Source organism: Amblyomma maculatum, chromosome 4 (assembly GCF_055883805.1).
Source record: "Amblyomma maculatum isolate TAMU_Amacu chromosome 4, ASM5588380v1, whole genome shotgun sequence".
NCBI classification, from domain to species: Eukaryota; Metazoa; Arthropoda; class Arachnida; order Ixodida; family Ixodidae; genus Amblyomma; species Amblyomma maculatum.
In genome coordinates this window covers 19,410,719-19,433,998 of record NC_139347.1, presented here as the reverse complement: position 1 = coordinate 19,433,998, position 23,280 = coordinate 19,410,719, and the positions used below count along the sequence as shown (strand labels likewise).

At 48.4% G+C, this 23,280-nt stretch overlaps 1 protein-coding gene across 1 annotated transcript in view; it reads right to left on the bottom strand.

The window, feature by feature from the left end:
• LOC146190379 (uncharacterized) overlaps nt 1–20,432 on the bottom strand; it is a 36,141-nt gene extending 15,709 nt beyond the window's left edge. The window contains exons 1-4 of the mRNA XM_084600156.1: nt 20,370–20,432; nt 18,700–18,788; nt 16,415–16,744; nt 14,513–14,690 (exon numbers count right to left, since the gene is read on the bottom strand). Of these exons, the coding sequence (XP_084456282.1) occupies nt 14,513–14,690; nt 16,415–16,744; nt 18,700–18,788; nt 20,370–20,432 (660 nt within the window). The remainder of the gene's footprint in view (nt 1–14,512; nt 14,691–16,414; nt 16,745–18,699; nt 18,789–20,369) is intronic.
• Between the last annotated feature and the right edge of the window lie 2,848 nt (nt 20,433–23,280).

Below are 23,280 nucleotides of genomic sequence, written 5' to 3'. Positions count from 1 at the left end.
CCAAAAGCGGGGTACGTGCATTGGGTCCTGTGTGGTTCCAGGTCTCGCCGAAATTTTTCTGGCCCAATTTGATAGAAGGCTAGATCAGGAGCTGAAGTCTGCGGATGTGGGAGTCGTGAAAATTTACAGATATATAGATGACTTTCTGGTTTTTCTTAATGTCCCTGTTGAAAATGCCCTGCAGCTGCAGATGCGGTGGTGAGTTTGTTCGGGGGCTGCTCTGATTCCCTGAGATTCACCGTTGAACTTCCCGATAATGGGTGCATTCAGTTCCTTTACCTGCGGTTGTACCTTCGTGAGGTCGACCACTTATGTTGGGCCTACATGCCGAGGTCGAAGAAGGCAATTCTGCCTTTTACTTCTTCCCATTCCAAGTTAGTTAAAAGGGGCTTGGCGTATTCGTGCCTCCGATCGGCCTTGTGTAAGTCGTGTGCACACAGGGTTGATGAAAGTTTTTACCTACGAGTTAGTAGACTGAAGCAGTCGGGTTTCCCGTTGGGCCTGCCGTGTCTGAGTCATTACTGAAGGGCTACCGAAACAGGAAAAAAAACGGTGAGTGAACCGTGCACTCAGGAACAGAATCATTCAAAATAGGCCTTTGAGGTGATACCCTACATGCACGGGGTGTCAAATAATCTTAAGAAAGTAGCCGAGAAGGCGGGTGTTCCGTGTTGTGTTTTCCGCTCCGCATAAGCTTTCCAAGCTGTGCAGGCTCGTTGATGAAGGGCACGCAAAGAAGGCTTCCTGTGGAGTAAACCACTAAAATAGGTTTGTTCCTTGTGCAAAAGGTGTCGTGTATCGCATTCCCCTTAGCTGCGGCCATATTTACGTGGAACAGACGGGAAAATGCGTGAAAGGCTGCGTGACCACGCTACATTATTAAGGACAGGCCATGGTTCGAACCTTCCTTTCAGTTCAGTTCAGTCGTTCAGTCGTGTCCGACTCTTCGTGACCCTATGTACCATATCACGCCACGCTTTCCGGTCTCTCGCTATCTTCCTAACATCACATAACTTCATCTGCAGTGCCTCGAGGATGCCGTCTAACCATCGCGTTCGCTGCCTACCCCTTCTCCGGCGACCCTCAACCTTTCCCAACATCAAATCTTTCTCCAGCGACTCCTCTCTTCTCATCAGATGACCAAAGTAGCTGAGCTTTAACTTTAGAATTTGACCCTCCAATGAGCAGTCAGGGTTTATGGTCGACAATATTGACTGGTTTGATCTTCTGGCAGTCCAAGGAACTCTCAAGAGTCTTCGCCAGCACCACAATTCAAACGCGTCAATTCTTCGGCGGTCAGCCTTTTTCACAGTCCAACTCTCGCATCCATACATCACAACTGGAAAGACCATAGCACGAGTTATACGGATCTTGAACCTTCCTCTGCACTGCAATAAATGCAAGGACGTCTGCGAAGGCGGGTGTGTGCCTAACTTGAGAGCGGCAAGCATCATCGGGCGCAGAAGGCAAAGAATTGACAGAGATATTGGAGGCCTGGAATATAATCACCGCAGGTAACGACTTGTGCGTTAGTTCTGCATCGGTATTATTGCTAAATAAAAAAACGCCGATTCCTGGGTAGCTGATAGCCGAATTTGTAGCACTCCCATCCAGTTTTCGCTTCTCTCATGTACCGATTGTTTGCTCTGGTCACAGTATTGTTTTAGGTTTTGTTTGTTTTTGCTCTACTGGGGAAGGGGGGGGGGGGGGGTCTTCCATATGTTCATAGCACAACTACGTCATGTTTTGGTTTGATTTTATGTTTTAGACACGTGCTGAATTTCCTGGCGCATGCTCACCGAGTGAGAGGTGTTTCTTCGACCACGCATCAATTGCTAGTGTGCTCATGTCTATCCTGCTCTTCTCTGTGTTTTCGTGTTTTATGTGCGCTGTTTTAGATGGATCGCATGAAACAACAGACCGATGTCTGGCCATTTGGGTTTCTCACGGATGCTGACTCGAATGTGCATCATGTAATACTGGTCAGGTCTCTCTGCCGTTGTGAAACGCTATGTAAGAAACTGCCGTGAATGCCAGCGCCGTATGACACCGCCCCTTAAGCCTGTCGGATTTCTCAAGCTCGTTAGAGCCCCGCGTATTCCGTTCTACAAAATTGGAAGTGATATCCTCAGCCATTTCCCTTTTGTCACAAGCGGGGAACAAATTGATAGCAGTCGCTACTGACTATTTGACTCGCTACGCTGAGACAAAGACAATTCCTCGTTCCACAGCTTCCGAAGTAGCCGAGTTTTTCATGCACAACATCGTCTTCCGGCATGACACCCCTTCGTACGCGATTACCAGCAGAGGGACAGCTTTCACGTCGCAGCTCATTGACCACATCTTTGAGCAGAGTTGCACGACCCATCGCAAGACTACAGCATATACCATCCACAGAGTATTAACCTTACCTAAATGTTGAACAAAACTATTGCGGACATGTTGTCAATGCACGTCTATGAGCAGCACTTCAAGACTTAGGATTAGATGGTGCCGTACGTCACCTTTGTGTAAAATACAGCCTTACAGGAAACAACGCGCTTCACGCCATTTCGAGTCGTGTACGGACGCGAAGTTCAGAGTATGCTTGAAATTCCATGCTCCCGTGTCCAGAACATGGCCACTGCGCCAGAGATCCCCAGCAATATGCCCTGCGCGCTGAGGAAGCCCGCAAGGTCGCCCGCGTGCACATCGGACGGCAACAGACCTCTGATGCGCGCCCAACTTCGCCAGCGACAGGTTAACTATAAACCTGGTGACCAAGTCTGGGTGTGGGCACCAGTTCGCAGAGAAACTCCTTCCCTGCTACTTATGGTCGTACAAAGCGTTACGTCGTGTCAGTGACCTCAGTTATGAAGTTATTCCAGACGGCGCCGCACAACCAAAATGTCGAAAGCCCAGCTCCGACATTGTGCACATAGTGAGGCTGAAGCCTATTACCCGCGTTAGCGTACGGCCGCAGCTGTGACCACTGTCTTGTTCTTCACACCGTTCCTTCCCACAGTCTTCATTTTTCTCCATTAATTATTTCGAAAGGGGGGGGGGGGGGGGGGTTAATCCTAGCTTTGACAGGTGGCGCATGACTGAAGAGGGAAGGACGCGTCAGCCGCTGGAGTCCCAGACTAGTGACCCCACCTACACATCCCCCTCCCTTATCTCTACTCAACAAAGTTTTTCACTCACTCACGACGAAGTTGGTATGACGACTAAGTGTCGCTCGTGCTTCCGCGTCTGTGCTGGTTTCTGCCGTTGTGTCGGGGCAGACCTGCCATTATAAAGGTTCTCCTTCGTGTCCCGAGTCACCGAGTATGTGACAATATGAAGATGGTGATTGGAGTTAAAGTTTGAAGCTTGTCAAACGTTTCTATTTGCTTTATTTAGCTATGCTCCAATGTTAATTATACCTAGTTAATATTGTCCTTCCGATGTTACACGCTGTTTTTGTTTGTTTCTTTTTCGTTCTCTTCATGGTTTTGTCTATTTTGATAACTTGCCTGCAATCCCCCCGCCAACGTAATGCCCTCAGCAGTGAAGGTCTTTATGGACATTTTGTACTAATAAAATAATTAAATAAATAGATATCATTGGCATCTAAACGCATAGTAAACAGCCGACGTGCACTGGGTAGATTGTCAATGTCTATCTGCCTCGAACAACCGGTAATCTGTACGAATTAGAAAATAAACCTACGGTTGACATTCAAGGGTTAATTTCATGTCATAATGGCAACACGCTTATCTAAAATGTTTCTTTCCAGCACGCGTAAACGGCGCCCTTTTCTTTTTATGCGTGAGCCATTTTTAAGGCACGGCATCGTGAAATCCATCGACTATCAACAGCGCGACTCCTCCATTCGCTTCTTGCGTATGTCGTCTGTCACCCGTTAATAAATATGAGGTATTATTAACGATGCGCCCTTAACGGTGCGCACACTCCCAGACACCCTTTGAGTGAGTGGGGGTAGCTGTTCCGGTCGCAAAGGAGATGCCCTCGACCTGCGTGGTAAGCTCAGCCGGAATTCAACTACCTTGTGGTGACAGAAGGGGGTGGTCGTTTGGTGCCCAGCGGTCGCCGGTTCAAACCAGAGAAAGGATCGGAGTCAGAAGTAACAAACAAAACAATTTATGCACAGCAAGAGACGATACAAAGGAATACACACCATCACTTGAAATACATAGACGAGAGGTTCACAGAATACAAACGCTAAGCATGCAATTACACGGGTATCCAATAACGTAGAGGCTTTACAACAGATGAAACACGAGAGAGTACATAGACAAACACCAAATTGTTCACCGGGCACTGTTGCAGTCCGACGCCTCAAGAGTCACGATGTGGCCGCCATACGAGACGAGCGCCGCTCCCTTGAAAGTCCGTGGGCTTGTCAGCAGCGGGTGATCCCCGGGAGTCCAGCCGAAGCACAGGCGAACACGTCGCAAAACACTGATGAACTGACTGACTGGCTGACTGACTGACTCATCAAGCGGCGCGGTCTCTTTAAATAGGGCGCGCCGCGTCTGTTTGTTAGCACGCGTCAAAGCTAGCGCGCACACACACATAGCTTCGCTGGTTATAGCTCCCTCTTCTCCTCCAGTCGAGCCGCGCGTCGTCATTGGCCAGGTCCCATAGAACTTTCTCGAAAGGCCTGGCACATTCCAGGCCGATGAACCACCGTCCTCCCCGGGCAATGGGAAAGAGGGTCACGGCAACGCGTACAAAGCTACGCGCTCTCCCGCGCGGGGTAGGGGCTTTTCTCTCCATGCTCTCCACGCGACGCCTCGCGCGCCTAGCCGTACCGGCTTGATGAAAATGGGCGCCGATTTCGTGACACTGCCCCTCCCTTAAAGGGATGCTGAAAGGTTTCCCGGAAAAATTGAGTGAAGAGGTGCACTTTACTATTTTGCACCCTCGGAATTCGAATTTCTCATCGAAATCAGGCAAAGGAAAGCGCAAACCTATTTTATTTTGGCGAAAAGTCCAGCAGCAGCGGCGGGCCACCTCGCGCGCCGCGCTGCCTCCTGTGATTGGTTGGGCCTCTTGTGACGTCAACAAAGGTGTTTGCTCGGTGGGCCCCGGCGCGGTCGCGCCGCTGCATATTAAGCGCGGCGCCGGCGCACGGTGGTTTGATGCTGCTGGTTTGCTTCTGGAACACACGGACGATTACCCGGAGGATCTTGGTGTCATGGCCTATATGTTCGAACCAATAGACTGATCCCACCGGCCAGTTTCACGATGCTGCCGCTGTCGCGGTGCATGCTGGTACATGTAGTTAACCGGCTGCTCCAGTCGCCCGGACAGCCTGCGCGCCGTGTTTCCGAACAATTTTTAGTTCGTGTGTATGCCTTAGTGCATTGGAAAAATTCATCTGTCTCGTTCATGGGGACTGTAACAGCACATATATTACTCTAGTGTTATGTATTTATGCAATAGCTTATACAGCTCGTTCGGCCAAATAGCCGTCGGCGCTGTTGTAGTAGTAGAAGTAATGGTTGTTGGCACCGCATGTCGGAAAAAAGGAGCACTGCGTAAAATCCTTACGCTGGTAATTTGTCCTTCTACTGTCTTATAATTGATTGGTATTTGATAGGTGACGATGAGCTAATGGAATCGATGTAATTAATTGAGAAAAAAGGAAATTGGGAAATGGATTGTTCTATAGTCTCAAAATGCTCAGATGAAAAGACAATTTGATGATGCTTAGAAAATTTAGTGTAATTTGCCACTTAATTAGTTGAAATAATTGAAAAATGAAAACTTGTGTGTTCTATTATCCGAATGAAAGGCCTGTGCTAGATGGTTCTGTTTATGAAAATTTAGATTGCGTAATTAAATGAAAAAAATTAAAAATAAAACCAGGGCCTCAATGTTGTCAAAATTATTTGTACTTTAAAGCCAATGCTTGATCATGCCATTAGGAAAATTTAGTGTGTAATAGATCTATTAAGTAATTGAAATATTTCAAAAATGAAGAATTAGAAAAAGTGGGTTGACATGTGTCAAATACTCAAAATAAAAAGCCAACGCGTGATGATACTAAAAAAGAAAATTTAAAGTGTGTAATTGGTTAATTAACTGAAATACTTGAAAGACGTCAAAATTCAAAAAGTTAGGGGGGTTCAATGGTGTCAAAATGCCCAGGATAAAAAGGCAATGCTAGAGGGCGCTAAATGACAAAATTTAGAGTGCGTAATTGATCAAAAATAACTGAAGTGATTGAAAATCCTGTGTTATTAAAAAAGGTAGTTCAAAGCTGTCAAAATTAGTTTGACATCGTTAAGTGCACTTTTTCATTTCATACAATCATTGAAATATTTATTTGGTCACTTTTATGCTTTAATTTTTTCATTATCATCATCAAGCATTTACTTTTATTTTGTGTATTTGACCACTTCATAATCTCAGTTTTTCCTCTATTTTGAATAAATGATTGGTCAGTTCCCCCTCTAAATTTTCTTGATTAGTCTATCAATCATTGACTTTTCGTTTTATGAAATTTAGCACATTTGAACCCCATTTATTGTTTTTTTTTTTTTTTTTGTTACTTCAGATATTTGAGCAAATACACTTTCAATTTTCTTTATTAGATCATCAAACACTGGCTTTTGATTACGACCATTTTGTCAACATTGAAACCCCTTTTTCTAATTTCTCATTTTTTCAATTAGGTCACTGAATAATTGATTAATTACATAATCTAAAATTTCTGTTAGCATCATCATGCATCGGCTTTTAATCCTTAGCATTTTGACGCCGTTGAACCCCTCTTTATCAAATTTATTCATTTTTTTCTTTAATTCATCAGTCAATTACAATAATTTATTTCGCCATCGCCTATCATACACCAATCAATCATCAATTACCAGAACCATAAATTACCGTGATACGATTTTTTGTACGCAGCCCTCATTTATTTCCGACAAGCTCCTCACAACTGAATCGGAGGCTACTGGTTGAACAAAAATTAAGGCCCCTGGAGCGCTTGCTTTGCATCAACAGTCACTGTAACATCAACAGTCACTGTAATAATGACAACGAATTTTTCTCGGCAGTGAGGTATGGGAAGTATGCGTTGAGTTCATGTGAAGCGGAGATTGCGGAGAGTGTAGTCGTATGTGCTCGCGCTGACCAGCCGACTACAACAAGCGGAAACCCGGCGCATGCGCAAATCGGTCGGTGGGATCGGTCTATGCAGAGCAAACCTCCCCAAGAAAGAAACGATGCTGGCTCAAGCGGTGATTTTGACTCGAACGAAAGCGAAGTGTCAGCACCTCCACGTATTGGAAACGTCCTTTGGTAATGAGTGAATTTTGAGGCGAGCAAATGTAGTATAGCACTGATCCACGTAGCATAGCACTATTGTCTTTGACGGCTTGAAATCCTTTCGCTTAACTGCAGTGACCCACTTCGCGGAAAGCTTCTTATATTGCGGGAAATAGTGAAAGATCACATCGTCGCGGGCGCCGGTGTTCGTGCAGTCGAAGGCTGCGCAGAACGCCGGTATGATGGGTCCACCGCGTCACTCGATACTGTACACGTTTCTGTCCCTTACAACAAAAACGCACATATAAAGAAACACAGTGCAGCTCCAAGCAGCTTATGCAGGCACACACGCAGAAAGAAGTACGGTCGCGGAGGCTGCGAAGCGACGATCACCAGTTTTGACGTCATCACTCCGCGGAATCCGGTTTCGGCTCGCATCGTCAGGGTCATCAGCAGCGCTCGGCGGACGGCGGGGGCGGAGCTACCGCGTAAATTTAAACGGCGATTACGTCGCTCCTAAGCAATGAATCTGCAAAAAAATTTCACCCGCATGATTTATAAGGATCCCACATCCACACGTGAGCATCTTAATGAATTCGAAAAACTCTTCAGCTTCCCTTTAAAGAATATTGTTCCACAATATTCACAACAACCACGAACATCGCGCGCACATGCATGCGCTCACAAGTATATGGGGCAAATGACCATGTCACACACATTGCACAAATTTCACAAATTGCAATAACACATTACGAAATTCACACATCAATGCCATGATGTTCACAAGCATAGCACCACGCTGTCGTCAGATACACAAAAGAATCAACAACACACCGCTTTTCCAATGCGAAGCGCACGAACCTAAATTCTGAGCGTAATTACAGCCCGCAATCAGTGCGTGACACGCTTCTGTCCGCCAGAGATTCTGCCTTCGCTCTAGGCTCTCGCATTTGAGACGCTTCTATGTTCCCCGATCGGGCTACTGAAAATTCCCTGAGGCAGGACTTATCCTCTTGCAAATCACACATCCAATGTGTGCCGATAATTGCCCCTACAACCAGTAGCGCCGACGGATACACGGGAACCTGTGCCAACGCGCACAGACCAACAAAAAGAATCACTGTAATAGTGTTCTTTCCTGGGCACCGGTATTCCTTCCGCTGAAGGTGAAATATCCCAAGTAACGCCCCAATAAGTAGGACAAACACTTGGGCTACCTGCATCAACGACGGCCTAGGCATTCCTGACTTAATTTTCTGAGCCGTCCCTTTCTTTTCAGTTTCCTCCTGGGAGGCTTCCTTTTGTTTATTCATGTCTCGAGTCTTTTCTTCCGGCTTCTCATGGCCTTGCTTTCCTCGCCCTGCCTTTTTCCTTTTAGATTCCTTGCAGCGCACAGGCCCGACTTTGTTCTGGATCCTCGGGAAACATTGCGCCCTTGATATTCCCCAACACCAATTCGTAGATAGGGCGTTCCACGCACAGGGCTGTCAGTTTTCCAGAATAGTATTGCGTCTGCACTTCTAAATTTGCCTCAGGGAGTAATTGGATTGAGCCGTCAATTAGCCTCACAGGGCATTTCTCGCCAGTCAGATCATTCTCATGAATCAAACTGCGTTTAATTATTACGGCACTGCTACCTGTATCTCGTAGCACAGAAACTGATTTTCCTTTTATCTTTCCCCTCAAAACCGGCATCCGATTCACCGCAGATCCAGGTTGTGCATGTACTACGGCGTTCACCACCCGGATTTTCTTGTCCTTCTTCCGATTAACCACCTTCTCTGCTTCCTCCTCCTCTTGGCCGTGCACCACGCGGACTTTCTTGCCGTTCTTAAGCTCAACAAAGCCATCGGCATCTTCTTCCTCTAGGCGATATTCCAACTCTGACAGAGTCCTCGCGCATGCCGCCTGCGGAGCTGCCTTGTCAGCGTCGGGACACGACATCGCTTTGTGGCCCTTCTGTCCGCATTTCCAACACGAGGATGGATTGTTGGTTGCGAGTTTGCGGCAGTTAGGTGCGATGTGGCCTAGTTGTCCGCAGAGATAACACCTCGGGGTTGACTTCACGCTAAGTTGTGTCTGCCGGAATTCGGGCTTTCGAAGGGTTTCAGAATTTACAATTTTGCTCAAATCTTCGCCTCCCTGGGCTTCCAAATACTGGTCTGCGAGCTCCATCATTTCATCCAATGTATGTGCCTTTCGTTCTTTTAAATAAAGCGACAAACCAGGGTGACAGCTACCCAGGAATTGTTCCTTAATTAGGAGTTCGCGAAGTGCGCCATACTCAAGTTTAATTTTTGAGAGTTCAGTCCAGCGGTCGAAATAATGACTCAGTCGCGCAACATACTGTGTTGCCGTTTCACCGTCCATAGGTTTTCCAGTCCTGAACTTCTCACGAAACCCATCCGTCGTAAATCTAAACCTTTTAAGTAATGCAGCTTTCACTTTGTTATAGCTGCCTGCATCCTCAGGAGGAAGTCTTCCAAATACACTTAATGCTTCGCCGCTAAGGCAAGTGCTCAAGATAGTAGCACATTCACTGTCTGTCCAATCCTTTCAAAACGCAAGAGGAACGCGTCGAGATCATCTCTTCTCTCGTCGTATTTCGGGATCAATTTACTTGCGTCTATCCGCAAGCTGCTATGTCCTTCACTGGAGCTATGCACTTCAGTTAAACCGTTGTTGTTCCCTGAGTTTTGGAGCTGAAGTTTCATAGTAATTCCTTTTCTCGCTGAAATTCCTCTTCCCGCTCCTTTCGAGCCTTCTCTTTCTTCCTCGGCTTGCTTTCGAGCCCTCTCTCGTTCTTTTTCTGCTCTCTCTCGTTCCTTTTCTTCTCTCTCTCTTTCTTCTTTTTCTCTCTCTCTTTCTTCTTTTTCTCTCTGGCTAACCCATTTGCGCAGTTCGGCACCGGACAACCCCAGCTGGGTGCCAGCCTCAATCAACTCTTTCAGATTCATATCTGAAGCGTGAACCGTCTGGGTGTAACCTAAAGTCAGCTTAGCGAACCTCGCCTAAACGCTTCCGCGCGGCACTACCTCTCGTTACCGCTCTGCTGCTACACTGTTTACGACCTCTTCGTAAACTCTTCCAACTCTTTCCCCGTCCTCTGAGCTTGAATGCACCAAACGTCCTGTCGCGGACGCCAGAATAATTGTCACCCGTTAATAAATATGAGGTATTATTAACGATGCGCCCTTAACGGTGCGCACACTCCCAGACACCCTTTGAGTGAGTGGGGGTAGCTGTTCCGGTCGCAAAGGAGATGCCCTCGACCTGCGTGGCAAGCTCAGCCGGAATTCAACTACCTTGTGGTGACAGAAGGGGGTGGTCGTTTGGTGCCCAGCGGTCGCCGGTTCAAACCAGAGAAAGGATCGGAGTCAGAAGTAACAAACAAAACAATTTATGCACAGCAAGAGACGATACAAAGGAATACACACCATCACTTGAAATACATAGACGAGAGGTTCACAGAATACAAACGCTAAGCATGCAATTACACAGGTATCCAATAACGTAGAGGCTTTACAACAGATGAAACACGAGAGAGTACATAGACAAACACCAAATTGTTCACCGGGCACTGTTGCAGTCCGACGCCTCAAGAGTCACGATGTGGCCGCCATACGAGACGAGCGCCGCTCCCTTGAAAGTCCGTGGGCTTGTCAGCAGCGGGTGATCCCCGGGAGTCCAGCCGAAGCACAGGCGAACACGTCGCAAAACACTGATGAACTGACTGGCTGGCTGACTGACTGACTCATCAAGCGGCGCGGTCTCTTTAAATAGGGCGCGCCGCGTCTGTTTGTTAGCACGCGTCAAAGCTAGCGCGCACACACACATAGCTTCGCTGGTTATAGCTCCCTCTTCTCCTCCAGTCGAGCCGCGCGTCGTCATTGGCCAGGTCCCATAGAACTTTCTCGAAAGGCCTGGCACATTCCAGGCCGATGAACCACCGTCCTCCCCGGGCAATGGGAAAGAGGGTCACGGCAACGCGTACAAATTGGTACAAAGCTACGCGCTCTCCCGCGCGGGGAAGGGGCTTTTCTCTCCATGCTCTCCACGCGACGCCGCGCGCGCCTAGCCGTACCGGCTTGATGAAAATGGGCGCCGATTTCGTGACATCGTCAAACACAGTTCTTGTTGACTGTTTGCGAGAACGACAACGACTTATATCCCTGTCACACGGCCGACTCGGAACTTCCTTGGTCTAAAGGAGCGCAAGGGAGTCGCAGGGAGTTTCGCCTTAAAGGAGTTGTCCCCGTGTCACACGGCTTGCAACGAGCTTCTCAGAGCAGCCAACAGGGGGCCATTAGGCGCTGTTTATTTTGCGCAAAGATATAAAAAATAATGTCCAAAACAAACTGAAATATTTTTTATACTACTATTTTTCTCGCAAAATGCAATTAGCTTTAGTCATATCAATATAAAAGAACACACATTTGCTGAAAACAACGACCATGCTCTAAACATAGCCATTTTTTCCGCTCTGCTGGACACCATGCGCGGCGTTGTGCAATACGTGGTGCAGTCGCGACAATTAAACGCAACTAACCGAGTTAGAATACAATTTTATGCAATAAAAACTAATATATTTAGGAGTAAAAATTACATTATTGAAGAAATATGTTATTTAATGACTCGGAAGCAAAGCACATTGGAAACGAGAGTACTCCCTTCGCCCATCAATGGAGATCGTCGATCTCCTTTGCTTCAAAACTCCATTTAACTTCCTTCCATAATGGACTGCCGTGTGACACGGCACGTATCTCCCTCGAGGTAATGGCTACCTTGGTTGAAGGGAGTTGAAAGGAGTTCAGCCGTGTCCGTGTGACAGAGGTATTAGATTCTCTCATGGCGCAGCCTAAAGGAGCGCTCGCACTGGCTCAGGGGTCAAGTGATAGAATTTAGTCGACCACGACGAGCGCCGAGCGGCCCAAAATGTTCACATCTGCGTGCGAGAATCTTCCTAGTATCCTTCAATCCAAACGAGATTTGAAAAAAGAGCTTTAGGCCGTCCGCGCTTGAGGTAGACAAGTTTGGACCTGGTTAAGACTCCCGTCAGGCGTGGATATGATAGGATTATGTCAGAGGGGGAAATATCGCGGTTATGCTCATGTGAAACGCTGCTTTTGCAACCAAAACACTCTAGCGACGACGACAGAAATGGCATTGGTTGGTAAACCCTTGTTCACGGCCTCGCGAAGTAGTAGGCTAAGCAAATTTCCCCATGCCCGGAGCTCCCAGCAAATGGCGAAGAATGCTACCGATAGTAAGTATAAGCTTTTTTCATTTTGACTCATTGACGTGTGCCAGACAACTGCGAGCGCAAAAAGTCGTACACCCGCGAACATCTACCCTTGCCTTTCCCAGTCGAAGCCAAAAGCCGCAAGTAAATAAACATCACGTCATGTGAAGCCACGGTTTCGCTGAGGAGTCCCGCAACTTGAAGTCGCATCGCAAGAAATAGTTCAGCTAGCGGCACCCTCAAACGGGTCGCTGACGACATGTTCAGGACTCCTCTTCCGCTATGCATGGTTATGTCGCGTGACCTCCACAACTCGCCTTTGTGAACGCGTGTGTATAACGGCATTTAAGAAAAAAGCTGTTCGAACTCGATGACAAAAAAAGTGGCAGCGGTCACATGCTTTAGCAAGCAATGTCCGAATTCCTTGGCCGTGCATCGTCGTCTGCATTATCACCGTCGTATGAATCAGTTTGGGAGTTCGAATTTTTATCAACCGTCCCGCTTCGCGGATGACGCAAGGTTTTGGGGTCCTACAATGTTGCTGGTTTTAAATGCATGCTGCGAGTATGGTCAATTCAGCTTGCCATCGTAAGGGGATTTGGACGCCTGCGACAGCTGGCGGCGGCCAGCGCCATGCAAGATGGTCTACTGAACCCGGTCCTCACGGCGCTAGTGACGTATGAGCTGAGAGAACAAGTAACGAGGTGGCGCTCTCTAGTCCGGCTTCAAAAAATGTGACGTAACGGCTTCTTATTTTTTCCGTTCCTTCATGAGTAAAAGCAAGTTAGCTAGAACCACTCAATGAGCCAAATGTAACGCCAACCTTTTAAGAATGCCTCTCGCCTCCTTCTCTGCGCATTCCCTCGACTTTTGACGCACGCACTGGCCGAACGTCATACTCCTCAGCTGCGTTTTCAAACTACGCGAGCGGCGCAAAAAAGCCCCAATGCGCTAAAATGATACGGAGCGCGATCGCTCCTGACAGCGTCCACTCAGTGAGCGCTGGGGAAGTAACGGAGCGAAAGCAGGAGCGGTGGTGCTAGAGCCAAAACCACATTCGCACACTGAAGCGAAGAGCGCGAAGCGATGATGAGAAGGATGAAGGCGCATGCGGACAGTTGAAAATGACAATGCGCGCCAGCCACACAACGCTCGTAGCACTCCGGCGCTGAGGACGTGAAATCACGAGATTGGCTCAGGCAGATTGTAGTTGGCAGGTGACATAACCAGGCCCTAATTAGTCGGAGTTTCAAGACCATGTTGTGACGTCACGAGACCACCTAACAAAACTGGATATTCCAGCTAGTACAGCTAATCGAAATGACAATTGAACCTGCCGGGAACTTTCGATACCAAGTAAGGCACGCCGCCCATAGTCTTTATCCCCGCCCATGCATGTAAAGATCTCTCAACGGCGGATGAGCTGCTTCTACTCCGCCTTTATACTAATATTTTGATATGCCCGGTAGCTCTCAAACATTTTGACCCTTCTTTCTCGGGAAGCTTTCCGCACTGTGCGGAGGAGTCTTCGGACATCTACCACATGGTGTGGGTCTGCCCATCCAATCCCGCTATCCCTCCTAACCCCAACCCCACCGGAGAGGACTGGGAGGCAACCCTGCTCGGCTGCTCTGATCTACACGCCCCGCCCAAAGGACCTTGGTCGAGCGCGCCCGGGCAGCGGCCGACGCCACTGGGGTCCCGTACTGCAGACCCCCAGTGTGGAACGTTTCTAATGCAAACATCGGTTGTCCGCTATTGTAATGAAGCAACAAGTTTAATAAAAGTTACAGATTCAGCATACAGCATCTCTCGAGTGTTTTGATAAGTGTAATCAACCCCACAACGTTGGACATGTTTCAGAGCACGTGCTTGAACGCCGAGAGGTGTTGGGAATTATTCTCAAAACCCCTCTGCCTCGACAAAAGCCACATCGATTTTGGCACATTCGATTCTATTGCATTGCTTCTTTTTTCCTCGCGGTTTTATTGCACTGCATCTGCATCTGACCTGGCTGAGGCAGCGGAACAGAAATCCGGCGGCCTTTCCCCTGGCTTTGATGGAGCGCTTGGGAATGTTCCCCAGTAGCATTCTCTTGACGTTGTTCCGGCTGAAGGCGGTCCTGTACTTATCCAGAGGAGTCAGGTAGTGTCTCGGCTCGATGCTGTCCCAGCCACTGCAGACATGCCTGCACACAGCGTTTATTCTGTAGGTGGAGCTGGGCGTTTTTTGCCAAGGCTTCCAGCACGGCGATAACCGGAACTCGCGCGGACTTTGGCAGCTCAGCTTGCCTCATGTGGAGTGCTTGCAAGCCAAATATATCCTTACTCCTGTCGTGCGACCAACTATGCTGCTGGGCGATTTGGATAAGCGTGTTCAGTGCAATGTTAAGGTCGCCGAGCAAAGTAACACACACACACACGTCTGTGTTCCTTTAATCTATCCCGCATAAACCATTAGGCGGCATCGTGTATAGAAAGCGTGCATACTGTATAGACGATGATAATGGGAAATTCGAGCCACAAGTTGTTTTCTGTGTCTGGGCTCCGTCGCGGCGGCTTGGTGGTTAAGGCGCACGACTGCTGACTCCAATGACGCGGGTCAAATTGCGGCCCCGGCGGCCACGTTTTGATAAGAGGTGAAACGCGATGCGCCTGTGTACTATGTTTTAGGATGTCAGTGCACTTTCGAGAACCCTAACTTATTAAAATTACCGAAGCCCTACACTACGGCGTCCCTTATAAAGTACTTTGTTACTTTAAACCCCATATACCATAGACCATACCATATACCATACCATATACCCCATATACCATATACCATACCATATACCATAGACCCCATATACCATAGACCATACCATATACCCCATATACCATATACCATACCATATACCATAGACGTGAGGGAGACGTAATCCCTCACGTAAGCGCAAAATCAAAGCAGGCTATATGAACGGAAATGGTGAGCGCCAGAAACATTTCCGTCGTCTATTTAGGTTTTTGTTTGTAGGAAAGTAAATGCGCGCAGTATTTGCCACTTCCTCAGCGGACACCTGACCCGCGCCGAAACGGAAGGGACAAAGGAGGGAGATAGGAAAGTTATACAGAAATGGGTGTCGTAGTGGAGGGCTGCGAATAATTTCGATCACTTGGAGATCTTTAACGTGCACTGATATCGCACAGCGCACACATCGCCTCTATCGAAACACTGCCGCCGCGGTAGGGTTTGAAACTGGGTATCCATTTTAGTACCAACGTTCGAACCCGACCGCGGGGCCGCACTTTGATAGACGCGAAACGTACATTCTTTTAGGTGCATGTAGCCAACTGCAATGCAACATTCCTTTTCCATCCAAATGCCCACCTGGATGCAACTATCACATGCTGTTCACTTAGCCCTCATCGTTGCAGTGCCATAATAGCACGCACACAGGCGCAAGCATAAACGCTGACATTCGAATGCACTGCAGGTAGTTCTCAGGTCCCTGCCGCTTGCTCACCGCACGTGCTTAAGCGTCATGTTCCAGTCCTGAGTCATTTGGGTAAAGGTAGCAAAAAGCAATGCAAGCCTGCGCCATCCTATGTGCTTATGAGAGATTCGGGAAGACTTTCAACACGCCTGACGATGACGGCAAGAACAGAAAAATTAACTAAAACACTACATAGAATTGCTACGAATATAAAAAAACTTCTTGGTCTACCACTGCTGCCGCGTTTCTAGTGCCTTCAGTATAGTCGAAGTGCCCGTCTGATTTCCTTTTTTAACACTTGCATAATGTAGATAAAGTTTGACGAAGACAAGAATAGGCACATGCATCTTTTTGTCTCCATCAGCGTTTTTGTGCCAACTTCGCCTACATTATGCAGCTCCGTGCGAATGAAATGCACGTAGCAGGCAAAGCGCGCTCACCTGTAGAAGTCGTCGCACGGGTGCACACTGCGGTTGATGGAGCGCCTTAGGTCATCGTCTAGGGAGAAGCAGCCGCGACGACAGGCGCCCATATGCTCCATAATCAGGACTGCGGGAGTGACGAGCAGCGTTGATGTCATGGCCAGGCACATGCTGAGCACGAACGAGATGTAGCGCACCGTGCGGCCCGGGTACGAGGTGTCCTCGGGGGGCCAGCACTCGACCCCGTCGGGTGCAGGGCACAGTCGGTTACGCCGTTCCTCGGAATCTTGCTGCCCCCAGCGGGGATCTAGCAGCAGCGAACTGCTTCCCAGCTGTGGGCTCTGCGGACTGCTCGCAAACAGAATAGAGTCCATATGGAAGATTCGATGTTGGGCCAATTATTCTAAAAGAACGGAAGATGCAGTGTGAGCCCGAAAAACACTGTCCTTCGCTGTTCGCTCTCTTCTTCTTCTACGCCTGCTAGCTCGTGTCATCAGCGCATGCGGACAAGTTGGCCTTGATTGGTCCCTTGACCCGCGTGCCCTTTGGCATTTATGTATTACTGAAATCGTTGACTGTAATAGATTCTCTTCATTGCTGCCGGTATCTGCGGCAGCCATCAGAGGCCGCAACATAGAGACTGCGGAGGAAGTTGCGATAGCGCTAGCTTGCGTAGGAACGGAACCCAAGTTCATAATTAGCGACAGCAAAACTGCCATTCCAAATTTTCGGAAGGGGAGGATATCGCCGGAGGCGGCCAAAATCCTCACCCAAAGAACGCTGAATAGGAAAATTCAGTTAATTTGGACACCCGCTCACGCTGCCGTCCCTGGTAACGAGGCGGCTTACGAGCTAGCCCGAGTTCTCTACTTCCGGGTAGCCGTCGAGCCCCCCGAACACTGTGCATACGACGAGCGTCTGCAAAATTACGGGGAAATCATTGACCATTATAAATTGGGACGTATACTGGTACCCCCTACAGATGTTAGACTAAATAATAGAGAAGCTGTCGAGTGGAGGCGGCTACAAACTAATACGTTCATGAACCCGGTCTGGGCGTTTCACGCGCGACCAGACCTTAGGGACAATGACCTGTGCAAACACTGTGGGGTGAGAGGGACCCTCGACCACATAATTTGGAAGTGCCCACAATCTCCAGTGATAGGACAAACAAGTAGAGTAGCCTGGGATATCCTGCTGCGAAGCGCGGACCTTGCGATCTAGCACCGCACCGCACCGCGTCCATATGGCGGAAGAGGCCGCAACAAGCCAAGGGCTGCCTGTCAGCCTCTAATCCGCGGGCGCACGACTCCCCGTCTTCCTCGGCACGCGTGCCGGGGGCGGGGAAGAGGACGCCCATTTCCGATGAAATTAAAAGCTGTACAACCAACCAACCAATTTTCATGATTACAAACTTCACCAAGCAGATTCCTATGCTAGGTAAGACTTCATTACTTTTTCTTTTCCTGTTGATTTTTTCCAAATTCTAGTTAAACATCGCATATTTATCTGAATACTCCAGTACTTGGTCATATATATTTACAATCTAAAATGTACCCTGGCCCCCCCGCCGTGGGTATGTGTCATTTTGTATGAGGTCATCATCATCATCAATAAAATATTTATTTCTGACAGCATCCGATCGCCACAATTGAACCGCATTAAGCTAACAAATATCGCCCTTTGGAGGAGAATGACTGAATTTTTTCTTCCCCCAAAAGTAGCCAACCGCTCAAGGGCGGACACTTTAGTCCAGGGCTCCAGTACCATATGCTGCTGCTCAACTTTTTTTATGAACCAGCTTTCACGGACGTAATGCAAAGTCTCCTCTTCTTTCCTTTGTCGCTGTCATTAAAAAGCGTCACATTGATTATAGACGAAATGAATTTGTGAGAAAGAGAACTTTATTTGTCAGCGATGGTTTTTTTCTTAGGTTGCATTCAGCTACTCCAGGTGGCTGGCAGTTTAAGTCTGTCAGCGACCTCTTGCGATCTTACCGAGGCCCGAAGACTGAACGTCTGGGTCCCGGCTGGCGAGAACAGCTTCCCAGTATAGCGAGGGAGATGGTACTAGATAATCTGGGACTGCGCGGAGGAACCGCCTCCGGCGGATGAATTCGTGAACTTTTCTCCGTCGGGTATTTTTATTCTGCGATGATATACTGCTACCTGACAAAGCAACTTCCGTCCACGTCGCAGCGATAGATTGCTTGTGTACGCTATATTCAGCGAGCGTCTGTCAAGAACATGGTCCATGGTCAAGAAGCACGAGGGGGTGAGGTTGATGTTTTCGGCATCGCTCACGAAGGCGCAACTGCCCAGTCTCCAAACTTCTTCTGGGTTCCACCCTGCACCAAGATCATGTTGTCACGTGGGCTCCATGTCACAAAGGTCTAGAAGGCAACGCCAAGGCTGACACCTTAGTTCGCGATTGCGCTAGTCGAGAGCGACTCACACTACTCTACGCGCCTTGAGACCACGACTCAATCGATCTGTCTGCTCCCCCTCACAAAAAAATAAGTAATGTTTAACCCTGCTAAACATAAGTAACCAAAGCGGAAGTTTGAAAGTTAAGCCTAGTCGTAAAGCTTGGCTAGACTTCGTTGGTCTGATTCGGCTTGCCTTCGGTGGCGTTCGGCACTCTTCGATTTGGCTTGCACTGGCTGCACTAGTTCTGAAAAGTGCTGCAGCAGTGCAAAGTGATCACATGAGCGTGCAGTGCCAGTTTCGACACCGTGCTTCCGACACTGACGTAAGACGGCAGTTGCCAAAACGAATACGCATGTCTGGCACTCTAGCTGCACCTAACAGACGTCAACGTGCGCGCAGTATCGCTCGCCATAACGCGGTCCGATTTCGATGCTGCCGTAGACCTACTGCGCTCGAAAAGTGGCGCGACTCTCGGGGCAGTGACGTTGACTGCAACAAATTCACCATCGTACGCACGAATCGTTTGCCTTAATACGGCTGGGTACGAGAGAACGTTGTAAGCAGTTGCCACGAGTATTAGTTTAAATCAGACTGTCTAACGAGAGGTTTGACTATTTCAGCGGTAATAAATCTAGAGTCTTCGGTCCAAAAGCGCCGCTGCTTTTCGACTCACTAACTGCGCGGTCTCTATCACTGACTCACAAACCTCTAGTACTCCGTGCGCGAAAAGTTTGATGTCACCGAGTCGCTGTGCACGCCTGCGTGACTCAAGTCTCACTGCGTGGTCAATTGCCATACACGGCAGTGCGGAAATGACTCGATCGCGACTGCTTTCATTTCGCAGCTACCCGTCTTCTTAGGTCAAGACCAGTGCCACGCAAAACGACTAAATAAACTACACAGGACAACGCGTGCGAATGCGCCGTATCGTGGCCACCCCTACACAGCCACAACTACATCTGTACCACCAAAATGCTAATCACCAGCGTGCAGCATAACTACCCTGTACACTCAAACATTCGCGTCCGTTAACGACGAACCATCTGGGTTCTGAAAAAGATGGACTTCACAGTGCGCAGCGTCGTCTGCTCTTGTCCGAGCGGCACGTACTCCATGCTGCACTTTTCTCGACAATTCCTCGGGAGCTAGTGCACGATGGGCGAGAACTCGTGCAGAACTAGCCTATAACCATGACAAAACGAGGAGAGGAGACGGTGCGCGCCGCACCGACAAAACGAGGACGGCGGTGCTCTCCTTGAACTGGTGCAGATGGTGCAGCCAAATCGAAGAGACCTATCGTCATTGCGACGTTTGACGAGACGGGCTTCACGTTCTTCTGAAGTTTCGGCTGTGCGTTTCGCTCTACCCGTCTCTTCGTTTCTGTGTGCCAGCCTCTCGGCGGGCTACGTCCACTGGATGATCGGATTCGGCCTGTCTACGCAATCTCTGAGACGCAGACAATTCACGAGGCATCTCGCATGGATCACCCAGGACGACTGTTGCCGTTAAATTATTGAGAGCAGTTGCGATCCGTAAAGACGCACCGGAGGCTTTCTAGACATAACGAGCGCCACGGCTCCAGCGTAGCTGCGGCTGAGTGACGTCATGGTTGTCACGTGACTTGGCAGAGGCCAGCGCCCTCTTACCTCTGTTTCGGCGGCGGCTGAGTGACGCCGTAGCTGCCACTTGGTTTTTCCACGGTTGCAACATTTTTCTAAAGTTCTGCTAATGCCTTGTAACATACTGGTTAAATTCCGGTAAAAGTGGCATTCAGTGTTTCACGAACAGTTGAGTTGCTGTTTTGGATCGCGCAAGCCATATCCATCCTAGAATTCTACCCATCATTTGCCAATCTGTGGCCGAGCATCCTTTTGCCAAACATTTTGCCAAGTTCGTTTTGCTTCTTGGGCGACCAATTTGTCTTGTTTCCAATTGTATCATACTGTTGTTGCCTATTGGCGTAGCTTAACTACAGGGTGGCTGTCCACGCCTGCAGGACGCCTGAAAAAAAAAAACTTTTTGACATTCGAAAAGTTTGCGTTACTATAAGTAGACGTTAATTAGCCCTGTGTGTGCTTCGAGGGAAAAAGTTCAATTGCTGCCGGAGAACAGTGTACGATAATAGTATTGTGAGGCATGACAAGCTGATCCTCCTACCGAAAACCAGACATGGTACTTTAACATCTAAGTTAAATTCTAAAGGTATAATTATGTCTCCAATTTGCGTTCGAAATTGCCGCAAAAATGCATATACATCTCCTCTCATAACCTCGCCCCCCTCGAAGAGCTCGTCTAGACGACTGTCTCGCTGAAAGGTTTGTTGTTCTTAGACCGATTCTTCAGAACTGTCAATGTCCTTGAGTAATGCGCACAGTGCACTGTGACATACTGGAAAGCGAACGTACAATCAGTGCCTCCTCCGCTTCTAACTGCACAATCCTTCTCCAGTCCGACCTGTTAAGCGGCACGGTGCTGCCATCTGTTTAACTTAAGTCGAAGTATCTAGTGCCGCGTTGCCTAAAATCTGTCGATTGCACAGGGGTGGACTGAATCGCGCCACTTTAAAGGCGGTGTTGCGCCATTTGCAGGCACCGCAGATGATGGTGAATAACTTTATTGACACCCGTTAAGGAAAAGATTCCTCCCCTTTCAGCAGGCTAGAATCCCTTGGGATTCAGCGGTGTCCAGGGCCAGATGGATGATTTTTGTTTGGACTTCTTTGTTCTGGCTGATCATTAAAGCCTCACAGGACTCCAAATTTCTGTCTGGTTCGTTGTAACTAGGACATGTCCACACCATATGTATCATACCTGCAATTTCGTTACAGTGTTTGCACCGCCGGTCCTTTATCACCGGATGCCATCTGCTTAGTGCGAGCGGGTTGGGAAAAACCCCCGCCTGCAACTTTCTCCATATACCTAACCTCTTCTTTTCTGCTTAGAATTTTGTCTGCTCGAGGCAGTGTCTGTCTTTCTAATCTGTAATGATTGAGAATATCATGGTATGTCTTCAACTCTTCGCTCTGCTCGACGAGACCGCACTGGTATCCAGATGTGTAAGTCTCGGGCTAGTGCGTGCGCTGTCTCGTTTCCCCGCAGGCCCTCGTGGGCTGGAGTCCAGACAAGGGTAATCAGCTCTGCCGGTGGCGGTCGGGCAGCCAGAATTTTAACCGCTTCGGCAGATATCCTGCCTGCGTTGCAGTTTCGGACAGCCGATTGGGGATCGGTTACAATGACCCTTACGTTCTGTTGTATTAGGGCTAGCGCAATGGCCGCCTCTTCAGCTGCTGTTGCCCTCTGTCGAGTGCTGCAGCGACCCGGTTCCCGTCCTCCCTGGTTGCTAGGGCTACGAAACCAGTTCTGCGTTCGTATTCCGCCACGTCCGTGTAAACCACGTCCTGTCTGCTAGTTTTTTTTCTGTAGAGCTTTCGCTCTGCCTTTTCTTCTACCCTCATGGTGTACCGGGTGCATGTTCCTTGGAAGTGGTGGGATTCTTATTTTGTTCCTTATGTCTATTTGGATATCTTCAGTCAGTTTTAGCCTTGCTCGAGGTTGGAAGCCTAACTTTTCTAGTATTTTTAGTCCCGATCAGCTGCGTAGGAGTCGCTGCTGCTGTGCTACTTTAGTAGCCTCAATGAGCTCGTCTAACGTGTTTCAAATCCCCCTGTTGAGAATTTTCTCGGTGGATGTGTACGGAGGGAGGCCCAGGGCGGTTTTGACACCTTTTCTAATTAGGATTTAAGTCTTGTTCTTTTCTGCTTTTGCCATGGCCGTAGGTATGGTGCCACGTATGTGATTACAAATGAATGAATTAGTCTAATAGGTTCGTCTCTTTCATTACCGCGTGTTTGTTTGTTATTCTCTTGATTAGCCGACACGTCTGGCCTACAGTCGATTCGAGTTTTTGTATCTTTCGGTGTTCTTACCGTTTGACTGGATCCGAAGTACCGGCCAGCACTCTAATCGTTTCTACCAAGCGTATTTTGTCCCCATTTGCCGTTAGCGTTATCCTGGGGCTTTCTTTGTCTATATTGTAGGCCGAGGAAGAGCGATTCCGATTTCTCGGCAGAGCATTTGAGTCCTATTTAGTTTAGGTACCACTCAATTTCCTCAATCGCTGTTTGGAGCGTCTTTTCGATGCGCCGCAGAGAAATTTCGGCTCAGAACTGGCAAACGAGGCAGCCGTGGATATACGAAGCGCACGCGCTTTTATGTTCCTTTGAAGTTTTCGCTACTGGCTGCTCGCGAAATAACTGAAAGTGAATTTGAGCCTGACGGCAAGACTTTCACATCTCGCGATGGCAAGGTCCAGCACAGAGTTCACAAGTGCAACGGATTTAAGACAAATGCGTGGAATATTTGTATGCAAAAATACTGCGGCTCTATATAACTTTTCCAATTCGGTATGCACGCCCAACTATATGTCATGCGCAAGCGAATACTAGCAGTAAGCAAT